Below are 22,143 nucleotides of genomic sequence, written 5' to 3' on the forward strand. Positions count from 1 at the left end.
TTTTTGCCCTTTCCCTCAGTACTTCCCCCCTGACTCAGCTTCCCTCCACCACCTTTTCTCCTCCACCTCCACTGCCCCTCTTGCCATTACAAAGCAGGATTGCTAATTTGAAGCTACCCTCTTCTCCCCGATTTACGCTCCGTGATTAATAATCCCTTTGCTCTCCCAGTAATGCCGCGCCACTAATAAGATTAAAAAATATCTCCCTCTTACAGCACCGATTCATAACGCTGATTTACCGTTACTTCGCCACTCTCACGGAGAGGATGCACACGGCTGTTACCTTAATCCCTATCCATCTCCGCACCGTTGAGAAATAACTGCTAATGAATACCTTTCTGTCTCCCAACTGCTTCCAGATATGCCCGGCTATCAATATTTGTCTGGCTTTTTGCCGCTGATCTCAAAGGCTGATACAGCAACCTCCTAGCCCTGCTCGCTACTTTACCTCTGCAGAGGGGATGTTGGCATTTTGGGGGGTCTTTCCCCCCAGAACGGTGACATCCTGGAGATCCTCCCACCCTGGGCTTGATCGCCTTGAGCTGGAGCAAAGCAGAAAGATGGGGGAGGCTTTTCTGAGCATCTTTTCACAGGGATGTGCTCATCTTCATCCATGACTCAAATCCTTCCATGGGGTGACATCTCCCCATGACTCCACTTTCCCGCATTCATCCCTATTCCTGCATCCATCAGCTGTTTCTGCAGCATGACTCCACATCCCCAAACCCATTTGGATACAGAGCATCCTTAGATAAACCAAACAGTCATATTTTTTACCCTGTTGCATATTCTCCTCCTCTGTCAGGAGACCCTGGACTGGCCCTACAGCCAACCCAAGCAGTTGGATGCTTTGGGAACAACAGCGACGGCAGCAAGAGCTTGGGAAGGAGGGGAAAAAAAAAACCAGCAGAGCCTCTGATCTGATGAATGTGGCAGGGGAGGCCGATGCTCTGCTTTTAATAAAACATAACGAAGCGTAGGATCATAAAATATTTCCTTTAATTCAGTGCTCCCGCGAGGATGGGTAATAGAGGCTGGGTAATGCGGTAGGCTTTCCTCACAGCTTGCTGGGGGGGGCGGGGAGAGCACTGCTGGGGTTGTTAAACATGCCATTTGCAAGCAAGCCTGTAAGTGCTGTCCTTCCTGCCCCCATCCCATTTTGGGGGGCAGAAAGAGGAGGGGCTGTGCACACCGCCATAGAGCCAAAGCACATCCCTCCTGCTGCGCGTTATGGGGGGTCCCCAGCTCGCAGAGCCGCATCACTTCACCCCACTGGGACGGGTTTTCCGGGGTGGAAAAAGGGCAAAAAGCAAATCAAGGAGGGATGCTCAACTCCCATCCTCATCGAGCACACGGGTGTCTGAGCACATGCATGTTGCATACATATAAAAATATATATATACACACACACATACATCTCCAAGGCGGTGTGGCACAAGTGATTAACATTCCCACGTTAAAAATCTCTCTGCATCTGCTTTGTCCTACAGCCGGCACTAAATATAACCATTCAATATGCTCTCTCCCTTCACCAGAGAGATAACATTGTTTAAATAAGCCCTTTCAATTTTAAAAAGTCGAGTTGTTTTCTCACGGCGGGGAGCTTTTAGCAGCTCAGGAGGCGGAGGAGGGTGGTCCATGCAAACACACACAGAGGCACGAGCATCCCTAATATCCATGTGCCCCAATCCTGCCCCCTCCAAATCATTTCCCACCATGAAGTTGCCCAGATGTGTTTTCCCACTCCAAAAAAAAAAAAAATTAAAGACACATTTCTAGGAGCAGAAGGGTTTAATTTGGAAACCGGGCTTGCCTGTGCTTCCTTGAGCATCACTCTGCTCCCACGCCGCTACTATAATTACAGCAGCGTAAATTCACTCCGTCAGGAGGAAACCCAACTATCTCCAGCCAGTTTGCATACATCAACTGCCTGCAAAGAACTTCCTTAGAGAAGCAAAAAAGAAAAAAAAAAAAAAAGCGGTAATAACGCAACAAGACACAAATATAGCTTAAAAAGAGCCACCTCAGCCAGCACGTATGGAAAATATCTCATTATCAAGTTGTAAGGGGTAGATAGTCCAAGCGAAGACGAAGCGCTGGAAGTTCTTCTCCATGAATGATGGTCTGTCTGGAAGCCAAACCAGCGGCATTATCACCCAGCCTTATTCCTGCTGGTGATACATCTTTTGCAGCCTTTCTGGAGCAAAATCTACCCATTACATGGTGCTTCTCCATCAGCAGATCTAGTCTGTTATTCATCTTACATGGAAAAAAATGCATCCCCAGCAGCTTGCTGTATATATTTTGGGGTGCTGGGCGAGGCGAAGTTGCCCAAACCCTCCCACCCTGCTCTGAGTCACCACGTCCTTCTGCAATACAATTTGGCAGGTATATCTTTAGGAGAAAAGAAAGAAAATCAGCCAAATTCAACCACCAGCTCGTGGGATGTTCTCAGTGCTGCAAGTGGGGCATGGGGGTGGGATGGCAAAGCCTGGGCATGTGGTCCCCCCTCTTCTAATAGCTTATGCAGAAGCTAAATCTGCAGGGAATAGGGTTTTTCTGGGCTTAAAAATACAAGAAAGATGCTTGATGGAGCAGAAAACGTATCTCAGTTCATGGTACATCAAGGGACTGCCTGAATTCAGGCTGGAAATCTTCCTAAGCACAACTTAGAGCCAAGCTTTGAAGCCTGCTCTCTGGAGGTGCAAAGCTGGGATGGAAATCTAAATCACTTGGTCATCAAAATCCGCTCCCAGACCATTTCCAACCAAACCAAGGAATTTCTTTTTTTTTCAGAAGGAAAGATGCAGCCAACAGCCAACTTGTCATGAAGAAGGTGCTCTTCCCTATGAGAAGGCTTGCTGGGGTACAGGGAGCTCGGCTCGCCCACAACCCCGCCACCTCAAAATTGGGGTGACTCTGGTGCTTTTGGTGATACCTGCTGAGCTGGAGCCTTTTTCTCCTCCTGCTGCTGTTACGGCCCATTTCAGCCCCACTGCAAGGAGCCAGCAGCTCCCAAAGCCATCTCTCAGTGCCCGTGACGATGACAACTGCCAGCCGAAATCACCCCTTTCATCATCTTCCTCTTTTCAGGCATTATCAGCACCAAGGGCAAAACACACCGTGGGGACCAGCCGGGTGTCCTCCCCAGCACAAGCACCATCAAAAGCAACGTTGCTACCAGCAAATCCAGGGTTATCCATGAAACCTATCCCCAAAAAGAGCATTTCCACAGATGGCAGTCCACCTAGGAGCAAACCCAAGTGCCACCTACCATGTCCCCCCTGCATCCCACCCATCACTTTGCTCCCTTGGGGAGAACCAACCCCCCATCACAGAGCAACTCTGCGTCACTCCAGCCCATCCCCGTTGTGGCAGCTCCCTTTGCAAAGAAACAAATAGGTATAAACACATGTGCAAAGAAGGTGCATCCCAACGGAGGGTTCTCCAGCTCCCATTTTCCTTGTCCTGGCCAGATAGGATGCAGCATCAGGATTTATCTACAAGCACAGGGAGGCGGAGCGGGGCTGGAATAACCGCTGCTAATCCCCTTTGCCCTCCCCTCTGAAGTATATTGTTGAAGGCATTATATAAATGGGAAATTATAGAGAGGTTTGGGCAGGAGACGAACTAAATCCCTGCCTCTCCTGCTCTGTTTTGCAATGCCTCCGAGACACCCAGTCTTTCAGCCAAGAAGGATTTTGCACACAGAGATGTGCTCCCAGCACCAGAAGAGACGAAACGTGTGGTCTGGAGGCTGGGAAGGGCTCAGTGATGCCACGTTTCCACCTCCACACCGTTGGGTTGTAACATCCCTCTGCTGGGAAATGTGGTTTTTCCTGATGTTCCCCAAACCTCCTTGGAGTCGAGGACTAAACCCCTGCAAAGCTAGCCGCCAAAATCCCCCTGAGGTGGTCTCCAGAAGGCAGGGCTTTGCTGTGGACTTGGTCCAGCGCTGGAAAAAACCTCCTTCCCTGCTTCAAACTTCCCTCGTTGGGGCTGTCAGGACCCTATTTATTAATGATAGTTTTGCTTCTAGCTAATACAAGCACTAATTGCATTTCAAAGTATTGGCTCCAGCACTGGCTTCTGCTGCAAACACACGTGTACCCCAGGTTATCAAACCCTGCAAGATCGCAGGGATGCAGCAAGGAGGGTCACCCCAAAAGGGCTTGAGCTCACCCCACTAGACAAGGATATCAAGGAGGGCTCTGACACAGTGTTTAGGGGTATGACCCCCATTTCTCAGCCAGCTGAGAGTGGAAACAAGCAGGGCACGCACCTTCTCTGCTCCAAATGGCTTTGCAGACCTTAAACCCCTACTTTTATATAGTAACTCCATAGAGGGAACCACAGTGGTGGGTTGTTGTTCCTGCACTTTGCTGTGAGCCCGCCTGCCCTTGGCACTCACGGTGAATCCAGTCCCAAAAGCGCTGAAAACAAGCCCGTGATTGACAGTTTATTTTAGGAAGGAGAGGGGAAAAGTGGGAAAGAGATAATGCTGGGGAGAGATAATGTGAGCGCCAGTCATTAGTTAAAAACAAGCCCATCAGTACTCCAAGTGCCTCGGCAGAAAGCAAACAAAAGGGCAAAGAGAGCAGCTTGGCAAGGGAACAAAACCAGCCACATCAGCTGCATCCTCCCCGCTCAGCTCTTCGCAGCGGGATTTACGAGCCGGGAAGTTTGCAAGGCGAGCGCTGCACCTCCTGCCTTCAAAAAATAGGGGCTTGGGGTCTCCTTCCCTTGCTTTTCCTCTTTGCCAATGTCTGAGCAAAGAGCCTGACTTGGTGTCACCGAAATCAAGGTTTTCTCTGAAAATAGGGGAAAACCCCCAAAGCACTGGGGAAATCCCATCACTGGCGGGTCCCAAGCAGGGTGATGCTTTGTCCTCCCTGTATGCGGTCCCAGGCAAGTCCTGGCATCTCCATCCTTGCCGGGATGAGGTTTCGGCTCCATCCCTACCTCCTTGGAAGGCTTTTCCCTCAGCAAGTGCTGCAGGAGCCTTAGCATGATCCTGGCCCCTGTCTCAGCCTCATTCCCAAGTCATTAGCACATCTGGATTAAATAAAACCTGCTCTTATCCCGAAACCGTGGAGAGCTTTTTGTCAGCAGATCTTAAAGCACTTGGCAAAAGGAGCAAGGTGAGAGCCGCAAGCGTTCCCAGTCAAGGATTTCCTGACAAAAAAGACCATTTCTGCAAGGCCAACCAGGAAAAAAAGGCAGGTGGGGCAGGTGAAGCCCTGCACCGTATCCACAGGAAGGGGAGGCTTGTGAGAACGTGGTTAACATCATGTCTGGATGCTCCATAAAAACCCATCGATGCAGGAGCCGAGCTGCATTTCCCTGTCGCTCAAGCCTGGATGCAACGCCAGGGTAGACCTTGCCTGGAAGTGCTTGGAGGTATCAGAGAGGCCACAGGGCATATAAAAGAGCTTTGATGTATTTAGCATATAGTAGATAGCACCTTGCATTTAGTACATTGCATACAGCATGTAGCACACTGCATATAGCAGGGGCTGCTTAGCTCAAGGCTCTTAGAAGCAAATCCAGGACCTGTAACACAAGTCTTCATTTCAGAAGAGGGGAGTGACATCCCTGGCTGGAACCCTACAGCATCCCTAAGCTTTTTTGGGGGCATGCTAATAATAACAAGGGATTACTTGTTGCAGCAAGGGAATTTGGGGGGTAAATACCCCCAAACTCTGACATATGGGGGAGCTTTGGAAATGCTCGGGGACAGCCAGGGACCAGACATGATTTAATGCATGAGGGTTTCTGCAGAGAAATGAAGCCTGGAATCTGCACCCCAAAGATGCTTATTAGCTTGGAAAGGTACAAGGCGAGGGGAAGATCCTTGTCTGTGTTAAAGCTTTTTTTAAAGAGCTCTGAATTCAAACTGGCAGCTCTAAACCGCTACAAAACGCAGCTGGTGGGAAGAGGAAAAATTGGGCTAATTGGGGAAGGGCAATTAGCACGGTTAGGAGGATTTTCAGAAGGGGCTTCAGCCGCCTGCATGGCCTGGATTTACCCGGAGAGCAAAGCAGGGGCTTCACAGAAATGCAGAATTCATGGAAATAGTAGGAAAGGATTAAAAAAAAAAAAGAGGTGACCCTAAGCTGGATGCAAGATTTGCAAGGGAAAAGCATGAGTAGAAAAGGATGGAGGGAGCACGGGATGGCTTTCCAGGTCAGTGCCGTGCATTCACAGGTGAATTAGAGCAGGTTTTGCTCCCACGTGGTGCAGAGGATGCTCCTCCTTTCCCCTCGTCCCCCACCCCCAGCATGCAAACTCCCACCAAACCCCTCTTTCCTTCAAATGAGCTCAGCAGAGATGCGAGCAGGTGGCTCCCATCACCCCGGCAAAAAGCCGTATGTTGTTATTTTCCTACGGAAAGGAGAAAAAGGAGCTTTTCCAGGCTTGCAAAGAGGAGCTGCCCCGGGGGTTGCTGGCAAGCTGGGAAAATCCCTGTGAGGAAAAGCCTTGGGGGCTCCCTGGGAATGGAGAGGGGGGGAGAAATTCAGCTTGCTGATAAAAATGATAAATATAAAGGGATTTTTTCCAAGCTGTTTTTTGGCTTGGAGAAGTGACACAGGGATATCCCTAAGGGCAGGTCCCTGCAAAGCCCAGTCCCAGCAAACCTGCCCTTTGGGGGCAAAGCCCAGAAAACCCATAAGCAGCTTCAAATAAGGAGCTACACTTGAATTTTCCCCGTTTTTTCCCATCGGAGGAGGTGCTGGGGAGGGAATACAGAAGCTAAGGCAAACCGCTCAGATAAAGACCATAGAAATATCTCGCCGAGATCAAAACTCGACATATTTAGCCCTCCCTTTCATGTTTGCAAAACACAGCTCTGATTTTACACGGCTGTAAAACAAACCCCGATGAACATTTTATGGGAACATATTTCAGGCGACAAGCTGAGCGCTGGCTAATCAGCCAGCCCTGATTTTGGCGGTGCCAAAAAGCCATCACCCTGCTTGCAGATGGGGCTTTCCAGCTTTCCAAAACCGGGGGGGGGCCCTGGGGCTACAGCTCCATCATTATCTGTGGTCCAGCCGCTCGCCTCCTCCGCATGCCCTCATTTTTTCATCTTGACGGCTCCTTAACCCACTTAGCCCTGCCCTAGGCTGCTTTTTCTGGCCAAGGTAAGGGATTGAGCTCTTTATAAGGAAAAAAGCTGTACTAAAGGGGTGATGCTTCCCAGAAGGATGTATAACACATCGGGAAAGATCCAGCTGACCTACCGCGCAGTGAGGAAGTAAGCGGTTTCGTTCGGGTAAATAAAAGGGCTTTTCATTACGAGGTGATGGATGGAAAACCCCAAAATGCTCCCACGAAGGCACAGATGTTTTGCAGGACGAGAAGCGCTTCTGATGGATTCCCTGTGCTCTTCTCCGTGCCAGCAGCAGGACCTTGCTGCTCCTCCTGGATGCGGCAATGATGGGGCAGCTGCCCGCCGAGCCGGCACCGTGCGATATATAAGGTGACAATAAAAATAGGCGAGATTCCCCCCAAAATGGCTTTGGAGACATATGGCCAGATGCCAAAGGCGAACGCACTTGTAGGGAAGAGCAGTGGGAGTCTGCATGTTGGGCACGTGCCCCCCTGCATCTTCCCAGGCGACGTGGCTGGATCCTGCTCGAAATGTCAGGAGAGAGGCGCCAGGATGGGAAGGGGATGGACCTCTGTGGGCATGTCCTCCCTTGCCGCCACAACGCTGGCAGCTCCAGCCAAGGATGCCGTCAGCCACGGAAAAGCCATCTGCCCACCGAATTTCGGGAGCAGTGCTCGGCCTCCACAGCCTCATGCTGCCCAGAGCAAAGGGAGGCATCAGGGCAGGCGCACCCACCTCAAAAACAGGCTTTTTGCAATGATTTTTAGCTGTTTGCTGAAAAAGCAGATCATAAACTGGCTTTTTTGGGACAGTATTTCTCTGCCAAGGGCTAGGAGATACTTAAAGCAGCTGATCCTCAGGATATGGGAAAGCAGCAATGTCCCAGCGTGGTTTTAAGAGCCAAAGCCCAGCTCATGGATGTCTAAACCCAAGCGCTGCCCATCAAACCTGCCCACCAGACCCTACTGAACACCGGGATCTTCCTCCCACATCGCTTTATAACCCACAAACTCTCCCCGGGGCCACCAGCTTCCTCTAGACCCACTGCAAAACAACTTTGACCTCTTCCCCCCCCGGCCCAGAATACACATTTCAAACAAAGATTTATCCATACCCGCTCGCCCGCTCTCACAAATCAGCCACAGAAGCCCAATCGCCCAATTTGCAGCGATAAAAAATAGGAGAAAGGGAGGAAAAATGATCCACGCGCCAGTGACGGACAGCTTGCCGCTGGGGAAAAGCCAGGGGGACACGTTGTTCCTTGAAAATTATCTCCCCGCGACCTTAAAACCGTGGCGGAGGTGGAGAGGAGATCCAGGTGGAAGGCAGAACTGGATTTGGCACAAGTTTCCCCCACCCTGAGCCACGCAGGTTTTATTATCGACCGCGTGTTTGGCAACACAATGCCGGTGGGATGCTCGGGATGCACGGAGCAAACCAGGGAAGGGGTAAAAGAGCAGCAGCCGCAGCCCGGCAGCACATAAAACCCATCAGGGAGATGGCAAGAGAGAGATGCAGGAGATGCACGATGCCTTCCCAACCCTGATTCAGCCAAATTCAAGCCAGGTTCTGGTTAAGCTCAGTGGTCCGTGGTCCCCCAAGGGATGATTTTGGAGCTGCTCGCGATGCCGGGAAAGAATCGACTCCTTTGTGTCAACCTCTCCCCGCTCAACCCCGCAGAACGCGGCCGTCGCTCCCCCTCCCCGCGCCCTGCAGCAGCTGACGGCGGCTTTCCGGAGAGGAAAAAGTACATTATAAATTAAAAAAAAAAAAAAAAAAAAAGGAGATATCTAGCAAGCTCTGCTCGTCCCTGCATTGCCCAGTGATCGGCAAAGCCTCTCAGACTCCAGAGAGCAGCTGGGTCTCGCTGTGCTCATTAAAGAGCGTCCACCTTAGACCCCACAGTGGGTGATTTGGGGGGGGGACACGGGACACACGCGCGGGGAAAAGGGGGAAAGAAAAGGGAGATTGCCTTCAAATGCACAAGAAATTAAATTGCAGAGCTCCTCCCAGCCTCCGGGACACAAAGAGGGGAAAGTTTCCTGCCCCGTTAATTTTCATTTCCTGGGAGCCCCACTTTTGGGGCACGGGGGGGCTTTATTAAAACCTCTGCAGAGCAAAGCAGGGAGTCAAGATGTTAATTTAGGAGCTCAGCCAGCTGCAACCCCCTCCCCCGGGATGGCAGGAATTTGGGGGGCTGCTTCTCCCTCCTGGGTAACCCTCCCTCCCATCTGTAGGGTTTGGGGCACCCCCTGCATGCCCAAAGGGCAGGGTGGGCTGGGGTACCCCTGGATGCTGCGACCCCCCCCCCCCCAAAAGCTGTAGGTCATGGGGGTCCCCAGGGCACAGACCCCCCTGTACGGAGCGAGTGGAGCCGGGGCTGGGATTTGGAGCCGGAGCCCCTCTACGGAGCAGTAGGGAAGGGGGATACAGGTCCCCCCGCAGTGATGCTGGCTCAGGGGTGAAGGATGAGCACACCCCCCCCCCCCCTTTTTCTCACCCTGCTCCCCAGCACCAGCACCCAATTACCGAGTCCAAAGCAGGTGCCTTATTAACGACTCTCTTATTAATGGCTGCCCCATTACCGGGTCTGACACCAGTACCCTATTAATGGTTGAAAACCAGTTCCCCGTTCGGGGGGGGGGGGGAGGGTACCCCATTCAAACAGGGTGCCTCCAGACCCCCCCCCCCCATCACCCCCCAAAGCCTCAGAAAGGGTGTGCGGAGCCCAGAACCCCCTCATGCTTCCCGGGGTGCAAGTGGGCACCCCCCATTTATTTCAGCAGCTGGGATGGGGGGGGGGGGGGGTCCCCTGTCCCCGGGGGGGGGGGGGGGGTGGAAGGAAGATGACACTCACCCAGTACCAGGTCGAGGAGGTCCCAGAGCAGCAGGCAGAGGAGCAGGGGGCTCATCGTCCGCATGATGCCCGCGGGGGGGGCAGCCCCATGGGGCTCACCGGTGCCCCTACCCTGAGGGGCAGGCGGGCATCACGGCGACTTTGAGGAGGGGGGGGGGGGGGTGGTGTTGGAAGGAAAGGCTCAGCCCGGTTCCGTATCCCACCCCCCCCCACCCCACCCCCCAAAAAAAAAAAAAAAAAAGCTCCTCGCTCCGCACCCGCCGCGCTGCCGCCCTAAGCCGATTTATTGCAGCGGGAGCGGAGTGAGCTGGCGGTTGCCCCCCCCGTCGTCGTCGTCCCCCCCCCCCCCGCCCCAATCCCGGTGGCTGAGCCCGCCCCGGTCCGGCCCCCGGGAGGTGCTGGAGGGGGCGGGAGCAGCTGTGAGGGGATGCGGGGGGGGGGGGGGGGGGATGCGGGATGGAGAAGGGGGTGTACGAGGAGGGGAGGGGGGGCAGGATGGGTTGAGCGGTATGGGGGGGGGCGTGGGGTATCGGGGGGGTGATGGGGTGCGGGAGGAGGGGGGCGGTGTGTGTGTGGGGGGGTGCAGGAAGGGGTGCGAGGCGTTTTGGAGGGTGCGGGAGGGGGAGAGAGGTTTTTGGGGGGTGCACAGGAAGGGGGGGCAGGGGGAGGGTGCTGGGTGCAGGCAGGGATGGGGGGTTCAGGCAGGAGGAGAAGGGATGCAGGCAGGGATGTGGGGTACAGGCAGGGATGTGGGGTGCAGGCAGGGATGTGGGATGCAAGAGGGGGAGGGATGCAGGCAGGGATGTGGGGTACAGGCAGGGATGTGGGGTGCAGGCAGGAGGGGGAGGGATGCAGGCAGGGATGTGGGGTGCAGGCAGGGAGGTGGGGTGCAGGAGGGGGAGGGATGCAGGCAGGGAGGTGGGGTGCAAGAGGGGGAGGGATGCAGGCAGGGATGTGGGGTGCAGGCAGGGATGTGGGGTGCAGGAGGGGGAGGGATGCAGGCAGGGATGTGGGGTGCAGGCAGGGATGTGGGGTGCGAGAGGGGGAGGGATGCAGGCAGGGATGTGGGGTGCAGGCAGGGATGTGGGGTGCAGGCAGGAGGGGGAGGGATGCAGGCAGGGATGTGGGGTGCAGGCAGGGAGGTGGGGTGCAGGAGGGGGAGGGATGCAGGCAGGGATGTGGGGTGCAGGCAGGGATGTGGGGTGCAGGCCGGGGGGAGCAGAGTGCAGGCGCAGGGAACCAGAGGGAGCCCTGGGACAGCAGTTTCCATCTCACCCCAATTTCTTCAGCAATCCCCCTCTCCCTGCAGCCCCCAGCAGCAGGATCCAGCCCCAGAGCGATTCGGTTGCCCCCAAAATCACATGCCAGCCAGGGATGTATATCCCTCCATGCCCCTGCTTCGCAGATGACCTTGTTTTCCTCCAACTCCCCAGATTTAATTAGTTCCCGGACATAGGGGAAGATGCAAATATTATTTAGGAAGAGCCCAGGTAGGGAGCAGGATGGCCGGGGGCTTGCAGACAGCCATGGCTGAAGAAGAGATTAGGGGGCTGGAGGAAGATTTTCCTTGAGGTTGGAGGCCTCTTTCTGTCTCTATTCCACCTTAGAAGCAGCACTTCCCTAAAACACACCTCTTCTTGCAAAATCAACATTTTTGCAATTGCTCTTGATTTTTTTCCGGTCCTGTGTGGTCACCCTGTCTCCCCAATGCCTTTTCTTACAGCCCTCAAGCCCAGCTTAACCATACCGCTTCCCAAAATCACACAAACATCCATCATTTCCAGCAGCACAAAGCCAGCCCCATGTAAAAAACCCAAAACAGCATCCTCTTTTGGGGCTTATATTTGCAAAAAAAACATCAGGGCAAAAGGTTTCCCTAGGATGGGATGGGGATGGGAAACAGTCCCTGTACTGAGACTTCGGCACAACCAGTGCCACCAGTCTGATGAAAATCGGTGGGTTATGGCCCGTTTCTTAAATAACCACCCTGAAAGCAATCAGGCTCTGCATAGATCAGCGCAAAAAAAAAAAAAAAAAAAATATTAAATAAAATCAATCAACTGCTGAAATTCCTTTGAGCGAGCTGGATTTTCTCTCCCTTCTCCCTCTGCCTTTCATCTGCTGGGAAAAGGCACAGTTCGTTCTTGCAAGGAGATGTCTGGAAATCACATCTCTATTTGATCGCGGATTTGATAGACCCCCCCTGAGAGACATCGCCTTTTCTTTACTCTGCTGGGAATATAATTGACAGGGGTAAGAAGAACCGGCACTCGCGGGGCCGTATCCCAGCAAACCCAGCGGACCCTAAAAAAGCTTCAGCCTAACTAGCCGGCCCCGAGGTAAAACTGAGTTCAGCCAAGCCAAGCGCGCTGCTGTTGTTTTAAAGCCGGTCTGCTGGGTTAACAGCCCGCGCTCGACCCAAATGGTGCTGTCAGCTTCTGTAAGTGCCGCTGTTCCGAGATGCCTCCGCTGAGATGTGTTTTTTTCCTTTTCTTGCTTTGGCATGCTGAGTTGCAAACCCCTGGCTCCATCACTCACCATCCCCTTTTTCACTCCCAAACTAAGCAAACTGGAATATTACTATTTTGCTTTGGAGGTGCAGGGAGCAATTTTTTTCCACTCTCGGATGCAGTAACCCATAGGTAAGGTGCATAAAGAGGTGAAGATTTTAGGCTGGGAAGTGGAGAAGGGTTGTCCAGAGAAGAAGGAGGTTTAACAGCTGCGCTCTCAGATATCTCCTGCAAAATAAAAACTAAAATAATAATAATAAAAAAAATCCCATGCCTTTTCAACCTGAATTTTAGCCCCTCGCAACTCTGGCTTTGCCATTTAGCTACACAACCTTCCCTCCAGAGCAAAAGGGATGACCCGGTGGGAGAAGCATAAACTAAATATCCCGAAACATTTAGAGCAGGACTTGTTTTCCCATGGCAAAGCGTCTTTGGCAGCCTCCAGATTTAGTATTTGAGCGCAGGGAAACGCAGAGAGAGGCGCACAGGCCATCAGCCGGATCCCAGGACATTGAAGGAGACAGTAAGTGATGTAAATTGTTGGATAAAAATATTGCCGTTTGTATTGGGTGTCTGGCTTGGTTGGGTTTCGCCTGGGTTTTAATTTCGTGTGAATACAGCGGCTGGTAAAAGCTACTCGGTTGACAGCCCCAGGGGCTTCAGTCCCCTGGAAAGGCATGAAATGAGCCGAGGCGATGGGGAGTGATGCTCCTTTCCTGGCTAAATGAAGCCATCCAGACTGTGAGGGGGGTTATTCCATACTTTTTTAATAAATAAGGGTTTTCCCACAGTTGCACCCCATTGCCAAAGGCTGGACTGCTTCCTCCAGGCATCATGCCCTAAAAAATAATCACTGTTTTGGGACGGAGCTGTCGTCCTCCTGTCCTTCCCATCCTCGTGAGGGATGGATCCAGCCTGGAAAACTAGGTCCAAAGCCTCATCCCCGACATCCTTTGGGAGCAGCTTAAATCCAGGGCAGAGTATTGCAGGCAAGTCTCCTCCATCTGTCCTTGGTGACCCTGATTTGGCACAAAAAAGGCTCCAAAAGGTAAAATTTCTCAGCTCCTCTCTCCTGACCCTTCCAGAAGAAGCCCGAGTACTAATTAGCCGAGTAATAACGTGGTGACGATGTGATTCCTCATTAGCTTTTGAGAGATTCCCAGCTACATGACTGATATGCATCTACAAGAAAATTAACTTGGGCGCGAGGGCTCCGTAATCAAGATTAATGAGGAAACAGGGAAAGAGCAGCACGTGGCTCCCCCCTGCCCTTCGGTGAGCACTTCCCAAAATGGGGTGAATCCCAAATTGGGGGGTAGCTTCTCAGGAAAGCGAGTTGGTGGAGAAAGTCCCCATTAAGCCTGGAATAACCCAAATTTTTCCTGTAAGTGGGAAATCTCTATGTAACGCATTCAGGTTCTCAACTAGTCCCTAATGCCCGGCTCCTGCACCACCCCTAGTGCTGGAAAATGTTTGCTCAGAGCTGAAATAAGAAGTTAACTTCTGCAATACAGGGTGACACAGAAAGCGCTCATCTCTGGTCCTCCATCTGCAAAACGCCGTTGATTATGAGCTAAAGTGACATTGATTCATCCCAAGAGCATCGACATCCCTTGGCGACCCAGCGCCCGGTCTCGGCCGCATCCTGCAGTCCTATTGCAAAACCGTCGGAGGGAGAGGAGATATTTCCCATGTTGCCTGGAGAGCAAAACCTCTCCTTCTCCCATCCGCTTTCCTCTTATCAAAGTTGTGGCACAAGGCGTAATTAGCCACAGAACGTTCCCATTAGCTTTATCCTTGGCTAATTACCCCATGGGAAAACATACCCCTCTACAATGTTCCCAAATCCCTGTTCACCCCATTTTGCATCCCTCCATTGCTTGAAACCTGGGGCAAAATTAAATGAAGTCACAGGTGCCCAACTTCAAATAATCCACTTTTCTCCTCGCAAGAAGCTTTCCATCAAAAATAGAAACACCAGCAGTAAAAAGCAAAAAAGCCATCATTGTGGGATGACCCAACATGCCTCATTTAACCCAAAACATTTTCCTACGCCGTAGTAGCCTGAGGTCTGGCTTTTCCCACCCACAACATCCATTCTTCTACAATAAAACCTCATTGTAAAATGAAAGAACCGTGTTTCCAAAATGCAGCTTTTCTGGCATTCCTGCCAGAAGTTTTTCTTAGCAAAGCAGCTGGAGCCAAAGCGCTGTTTCCCTCGTTAAAAAATCTCATGTTATTTATTTTTAGCGTATCATTGAGTGCTGAATGCCCTCAACCGAGCCTGCTCCGGCCAGGTAATGCGAAGCATCCAAGCCCTGTGATGCAGGAGGGAATTAAAGCAATTTTTTCAATGCTGTTCTCCTCTTTTGACAAGCGGAGCGGTGGAAAACCACGAGGAGCAAAAGAGCATCATCTTGTTAGCAAGGGGCTTTTCATAGCATGCACGCTGTAATTAATAAACTATAATTAATATGCTCTGGCATCAACACAGAAGGGCAGGAGCAAACCCCAGAGCCCCTGAACCCACGGCCTAAATGTGCATAAATGTGCTTTTATCCTCAAATCTCTCAAAATGAAGGTATTTTTCGACCCAGCCTCTTGTTTCAGCTCCACCACTCATTGACTAATTCCCAGGGCTGGTGTTTGGGGCCATAATTATTCCATTATTATTTATAATAATAATTATAAATCCATGCCGGTGGCTAAAACATTTTAAAAGTCCTTATTTCATTCATCTAGGCACCAAAATGGGATCCTATAGCTAAATATATGGTCAAACAAGAGGGAGAAACATCCCTTCTGTATGGGCAAAATTCGGAATATAAGTCCCCATATGTTCAGCCTTGTCCTTCATCCAAGACCATAAGTCAATTTTAAGGCTGGATTTGCTGTTTTGCACCAAAATGAAGATGTGGGGGAGTGAAAAAAAAACCTTATTTTTTAAAAACACTGCAGTATTTCATGCCTGTAAGTCACTCAGGGAGGGGTTTGGGGCTTGAATGTCATGTTTTTAGAAAAATGGGGAGTATTTTGAAAGGATTAGTGTGGCCTTTCTCTCCCTCTCCACAAATGGAGAGTTTCAGTTTTTCAGCTGAAAAGAACATTTTGTTACAGAAATCCCTTCACTTCTGCCTTAAAAAGAACCAATATTGAAACATTTCAGCTGCCTTTGAGACCAAACATCTCAGCTGCTCACATTTTTCCCCCAAACCCACGATTTTCCAGAAACTTTAATATTTTCTTTCCATCCTAGAACAACCCTTCTCCCCCAGATTTGGCCCCAAAATTATTTGCTGTGTTTGGGGGCTGTGCTTTGCCCAGCGTACCCAATGCTCCAAGTTGGAAGGGAAAAAAAATTGCTTTAACACCAAGCACCACCTGAAATATTTTGCTTTTTTAATAGGATGCTCATCGCCAAAACACCTCGATCAGCCCACAGCCCTAAATTCCCTCCAAACACCTCCAAAAAACATCTCCCATCGCTAAATGAATCCTCCTAGGAGCTATATAAATATAAAAGTGCACATGCACAGATATATATATACACATATAAGACGTTCGAGAGGACGTCTTCGCAGCTGTATAAATAGGCTGATGACAGCCACGGGATGGATATAAATAAGATTAAAAGTTGCAGGCACCCTTTCCCTGGCATTTTTTCCACCTCCATCCCCACACATCTTGCAGAGGGGACAGAAAATGCCGTTCTCCAGCCTCCCCCAAACCCCATTTTTGCACTAAACCAATGCTGTTTGCACACTGATGGGATAAACAGCCTCAAAACCTGCTCAGGACTAGCCTCATGGCTTTTATTTTGCTTAGGCTGCTGGGGATTACATGCATTCTCATCCTGACTGAACTAATTGCCACCAAACAATGCTAGAGACAGACAAAAATGCTCCTTTTTTCCCCTTTTCCCCCTATAATCCCAGTTCAAAAAAAAACCCCAATCAGGGCCCCTGAGCCTTGAAAATGGGTTAAAAAAAATATTAAGCAACAACTTTAGGATCTTTTTCTGATGCTAGCAGCCATGCTGAATGCTCGTTTCAGCTTTTTCCCTCTATGGGATGGGTAGAAAAAAAGAAAATCGCTATAAAAATGAGCAAGTGGAGAAATCAGGCCTGAGAGTGGCCATCGCCCACCTCCCACATCGTCCCTCCATGGCTGGGATGAGGGGACAGGGGACCATACCGTGGGGTGATCCCCAAAACCCTGCTGGCTTTTGGGGCATCTCAACCCTACGGTGGCCAATGGCTGGGGCACGGCACAGGTGTCACTGTGGCCTGGCCATCCTGTTGGCTCCATCCCTCTTTCAACCCTTGCAAATTTGGGGCAAGCCCTCTCTCAGCACAAGCTGGGTTTCCCTTGCAGTGACCAAACCCAGAGCAACACCATCTGCTCCATCAACAGGTTGCAAGAAAACCACCCCAAAAGCTCAGTTTTGCGAAAAGAGCTGGCATGCGTCCCTTCCAGTGAACGAATAACGGGAGGTTTGCAATGGAGCATCCCTCCTTGAACAACTAACGGGGAGTTTGAAACAGAGCATCCCTCAGTTGAACAAATGATGGGGTGTTTGCAAAGGAGCATCACCTCGGTGAACAAATAACGGGGGGTTTGCAAAGGAGCATCCCTCTGTTGAACAAATAACGGGGGGTTTGCAAAGGAGCATCACCTCAATGAACAAATAACGGGGGGGGTGCAGTGGAGCATCACCTTGACGAAGAAATAACGGGGAGTTTGCAATGGAGCATCCTCTCAGCAAACAAATAACAGGGGTTTGCAATGGAGCATCCCTCCATTGAACAAATAATGGGGAGTTTGCAATGAAGCATCCCCCCCAGCAAACAAATAACAGCAGGTTTTCAACAGAGCATCCCTCCATTGAACAAATAATGGGGGGCTTGCAATGGGGCATCACCTCAGTGAACAAATAACGCAGTGTTCACCAGCAATATCTGACACAAGGAGTGAGGAGAGGGAGGGAATACCCCCCTGAGCCAAGCTCGTCGCCGTCTTTAGCGACTGGAACAAATCCGAAGTGTCGACCGAGACCGTGTTAAGCATTCAGGGAGACAAATGCCAGGCTTGGGAATAAAGATCGGCTGCTCCCGTTTATTTCCATAAGGCAATAATAACCCGCGCCTTCGCTTTATGAAGTCGAATTTGTTACGGCGGATGAGCTGTAAAAAATTGTGGAGTTGGCGGGGGGTGGGGGGGGAGAAAAAAAATAGAGGCTATAAATAAATTTGTAATTTTAACATGCATTACCATGTAATTGAGAGTGTAAAGGATGGAGCTGGTGCTGGGTTGGAGCTACCTACAGCCTCCCATGGGTTTTTTTGGCCGAGCTACGAGCCTCTGGGGATGGATCCTGTTCGAGTCTGATGGTGGTTTTGGCAGGGCATGGAGGAGCCCAGAAAAGAGCAGGAAAAGGGATAAATAATATTTCCCGGTTGCAGCAAGGCACAGTGAGTGATTAGCAAGAAAGAAGAGCCAAACAGTCGAGCCTCAAAGCTCCTGCACTGATGAGGAAGGTGGATTTGGGATTTAAGCATAAATATCTATAACGTGGGGGCTGAGGAATAATTGCAAATTTATCCTTGATATGCATTAAGGGCTCCAGGGGAGCAGTCTGCACTCAGATGGGTGCCAGGGGATTGATTTCTGCTTGGGAAGAAGGGCTTGAAGCGATGGCATGGGGCTGTTGGGGATGAAATGGGACCAGGACATGGATGCAGCATCCTTTGGGATGAAGGCATTGCAAGGGAGGAGGGATGGTGGGTCCCAAGCGTTTGCAAAACCCCAGCCTGGTTCTGCAGAGCTGGCACTTGGCAGCTGTTAAACAAAAATAAATCTGCTCGTCTCAATGGTCAGGGCCACTTTCATGGGGGAAATTTTTGGTGCACAGCCAGAAAAACCCAACACTGAACCTCAAGCAGCAACGGAAGACAGACACCCACAGACAGAGGGACAACTGTCTTTTAAAAGCAGAGGGCAGGTTCCCCCGGGCTTCAGGGCTGCTGCACATGGCCATAAGGCGCTGGATTTTAATATATTTTGCTAAAATATATTTCGGGATCATCTCCCCCATTGCGTCTTTGCTTACACGGCCGCACCTTGGGGTGGCTTGCTTTGCAAATGGGGTGAGCGGTGACTTGGGGAGCACATGCACCTCCCTCCCTCCACACTGTCCACCTTCCTACTACTTATTTTTTTTCCAGTATTTTATAGAGCGTTTTTCCCTTCGGGTAGCAATAATGCCAGGGTCAGCAGAACCCAGCCCCGCTACCATCTCGAGCACGGAGATCTCTGTTATTTATTTACCGATGCCCGTCGTTATCGCTCAATTGCAAAAGGCTGTCAGGTCTTTTTTGTGTCTGGTGCCTTGCTCATCCATGCCTGAGCTCGCTTGTATTTCAGGAGACTGATCTGGGACTTATCCAACACAGGTTGGGAGTTGATGGGATGTTAATAGGACAACATGTATATATTTTTGCACAGAAATGTCACTTAATAAAAGGGCTAAGTCTTGGGGAATAAGGTGGGTTCGTACCCTGAGTGGTGTTCCCTCCCCAAACGCGGACCGAGGAGGGATGCTGATGGCAGCGGGAGCCTTTCCAGCTCTGCCTACGTCCCCTTTCGACCTCAGATCCTCCATGGATGCCCTAAACCTTGGGAAAAGCTAAGCCTGGGAAGGCAGGGCTCACTGGGACCTAGCCAAATGCGATGAGACAGGTCCCCTCCAGCCCTCGCCCGTCTCCCTGGCATGGCAGGAGCAGGGGGGGGGTGGCTGGCTCCTACCTCCCCCCTCCCCATTTCCCTGCCAGTAGCAAGGCAAATACATCCCCGATACATTTGCAGAGGGATTTCCAAGGCGGAGGGGCTCATCTCAAGGCAATCCTGGCTGGCATTGGGGCGAGCGGCTTTTCAACACTTCTCATTGCCCAATTCCACGGGAGCAAACAGCAGCCGACGTCTGTTTAAACAGAGATGCCGTCGGGTGCATCGCCTGGCTGTTTACACTCCTGCAAAAGCAATATCACCCAAGCCTCTCTCAGCTGTCATCTCGTTTCACATCTCATCCTTGCCTTCTAAATTCTCTTTGCATCCCCTATTACAAAGTTTGCTTCCCTTTTCAGTACACCTCCTAGCACCCATAACCTGAAGGGATTGCCCCAGCCACCCAGCCTAACCTTTCCCAGGGGGAAAATTGCATTTTTCCCAACAAATTCACTGCAATTCCTATGCACCTCTGCTCCAAGTCACCCTCTGTATTAAAACCACCGGGGCGGACCTACATCAGCTGCATCGTCCAGACCTTTCTCCTGCTCACTCGCTTCCAGCATCCATGTACCTGCTTTGCTTCCACGCAGCTTTACTTCCCCAGCCCATAAATCTGCAGGTCTGAAGCAACTATAAATTTTTTACCTATTGTCAAGGGAGCTCTTACAATGTCTGTATCACCTTGGGCACATAAGATGTTTCGTGGAGCGGGAAACATCCATCCATCTCAGAAGAAAGCGTGTGTTTTCTGCTCTAGATGCTGACTTTAAGCACTGTCCATCACCCAGCAAGAAATATAGATAACAGGCAACACACGCCGATGCAAAGAGGTGAAATTTGGGCACCGGGGAAATTTTCAGCCAAGTTTTCCATTTATTTCCACACATTTGAGTCCTCTTTCCAAAGGTGTAAATGGGATTTGCTTGTTTGCGTGCTCCCCCCCCCGCCCCAGCAGCAATGTATTTGCTTTCTGCCTTGGAAGAAAGGTGGATTATTGTCCTGGTTTCAGCTGGGATAGAGTTAACTGTCTTCCTAGTAGCTGGTACAGTGCTATGTTTTGAGTTCAGTATGCGATGAATGTTGATAACACTGATGTTTTCAGTTGTTGCTAAGTAATGTTTAGACTATAGTTAAGGATTTTTCAGCTTTTCATGCCCAGCCAGCGAGAAAGCTGGAGGGGCACAAGAAGTTGGCACAGGACGCAACCAGGGCACCTGACCCAAACTGGCCAACGGTGTATTCCATACCATGGGACGTCACATCTAGTTTAGGAACCAGGAAGGGGGGGGCGGGGAATCGCTGCTCGGGGACTGGCGGGGTGTCGGTCGGCGGGTGGTGAGCTATTGCCCTGCGCGTCATTTGTACATTCCAATCCTTTTATTACTACTGTTGTCATTTTATTAGTGTTATCATTATCATTATTATTAGTTTCTTCTTTTCTGTTCTATTAAACCGTTCTTATCTCAACCCAGGAGTTTTACTTTTTTTTCCCGATTTTCTCCCCCATCCCGCTGGGGGGGGGGGAGTGAGTGAGCGGCTGCGTGGTGCTTAGTTGCTGGCTGGGGTTAAACCACGACAATTATACAAGCTCTCCCTGGCATAATCTCTCCAAGCAGCTGGGTAAGCAAGCGCTATTGCAAGCAGGAGAGCAAAAAAGCCCTCAGTTTTGACCCAAATTGAAGACATGTAGGTTGATTCCTTGACATCCAGATAAGCAAGACAAGCCCATGATGGGGCTTGTAGCATCGCTTTAGTGCATGCCTTCCCAGTTGTGAGGGATGGGTGAGGGGAAGGGAAAGGATGCTTTTTGGCTCAAAAGCCTCGAGACAGGGGTTTTGAGACGACTGACTGAGCTGGCCCCAAATTTCAGATTTTGGGCACAAGGAGGGATAAGAAGCAGTCACACGAGATGGGTTTCCTTAGGGGAAATGGATTAAAACAAGTTGTCCAACAATCCTGCTTGGGACCTGCTAAATACCTCCTGGGATGGCTCATTGCTTACTGAGACTGAAGCAAAAATGAAAATAAAAGTAAGCTTTTTGGGGCAAGCCCAAGGGGACTCAGTAGTTCATTGCTGCCGCACCAGAATAGAGGAATTGCTGCCAAATTTGGGGAAAAAAACCAACCAACAAACCATCCTCCCACCCCAGGGGCTGCCCATTGCCTTTGCCCGCGGCAGATGCAAAAGCAGCCGGAGGATGAGCTCAGATGGAAAGCATCCGTGTGGCAGGCGTCAAAAATTCAGCGAGATGAATCACGCTCTGATCTCCAAGAGCATCTCGTCACCGCAGGTGCTCTCCTTCTTCATTAAGGCCATGTTAAGCAATGCATTTTGAGCACAGCACAGGTCTTTCGAGCTTAAAAACATGACCCCGAGTGCTTTCCGCACCACCCATCTACACCTGCTCCGATTCCAGACGACTCCTTTGGGAGCACTGGGGATGGTTTCGCTGCTCAAGGTTTAGTGAAAAGGGGGAAATTAGGGAGAAAAAGCAAGATCCTTACTCTTCGAGCACCCCTGCCTATTTTACCTTCAATATTTTTTAACATACTCCTCTGTGGTGGGTTTCCCCTTCCTCCCATCACTGCTTCACCTCCCAGCATCGTGGGCGAGATGTAGCAATGCGGCTTGTGTATCCTACTAAAAGATATTTAATAAATATGCAAATCACTCCCCGCATCTCCTCAGGCAGGTGAGGTGCGTGAATAGGCTGTAGTTAAGTATTAAATCCATCCACTGCCAAGTACCTGGAGAAGAGCAGAATAAACCAGAGCTGAAGTTTGCATGGAAACAGAGTAAAGGAATGCATCTGACAGCAGCAGGGAAGCTTTGCTTATTGAAAAACAAATCCAATACACCGTACTATAGCACCCAC

The 22,143-nt window shown here is 50.7% G+C and overlaps 1 protein-coding gene across 1 annotated transcript in view; it reads right to left on the reverse strand.

The window, feature by feature from the left end:
• IGSF21 (immunoglobin superfamily member 21) overlaps positions 1-10,185 on the reverse strand; it is a 40,005-nt gene extending 29,820 nt beyond the window's left edge. Inside the window, exon 1 of the mRNA XM_049811772.1 lies at positions 9,972-10,185. Coding sequence (XP_049667729.1) covers positions 9,972-10,035 — 64 coding nt within the window. The 5' untranslated portion in view covers positions 10,036-10,185. The remainder of the gene's footprint in view (positions 1-9,971) is intronic.
• Between the last annotated feature and the right edge of the window lie 11,958 nt (positions 10,186-22,143).

This window comes from Accipiter gentilis, chromosome 1, assembly GCF_929443795.1.
Source record: "Accipiter gentilis chromosome 1, bAccGen1.1, whole genome shotgun sequence".
Taxonomy (NCBI): domain Eukaryota; kingdom Metazoa; phylum Chordata; class Aves; order Accipitriformes; family Accipitridae; genus Astur; species Astur gentilis.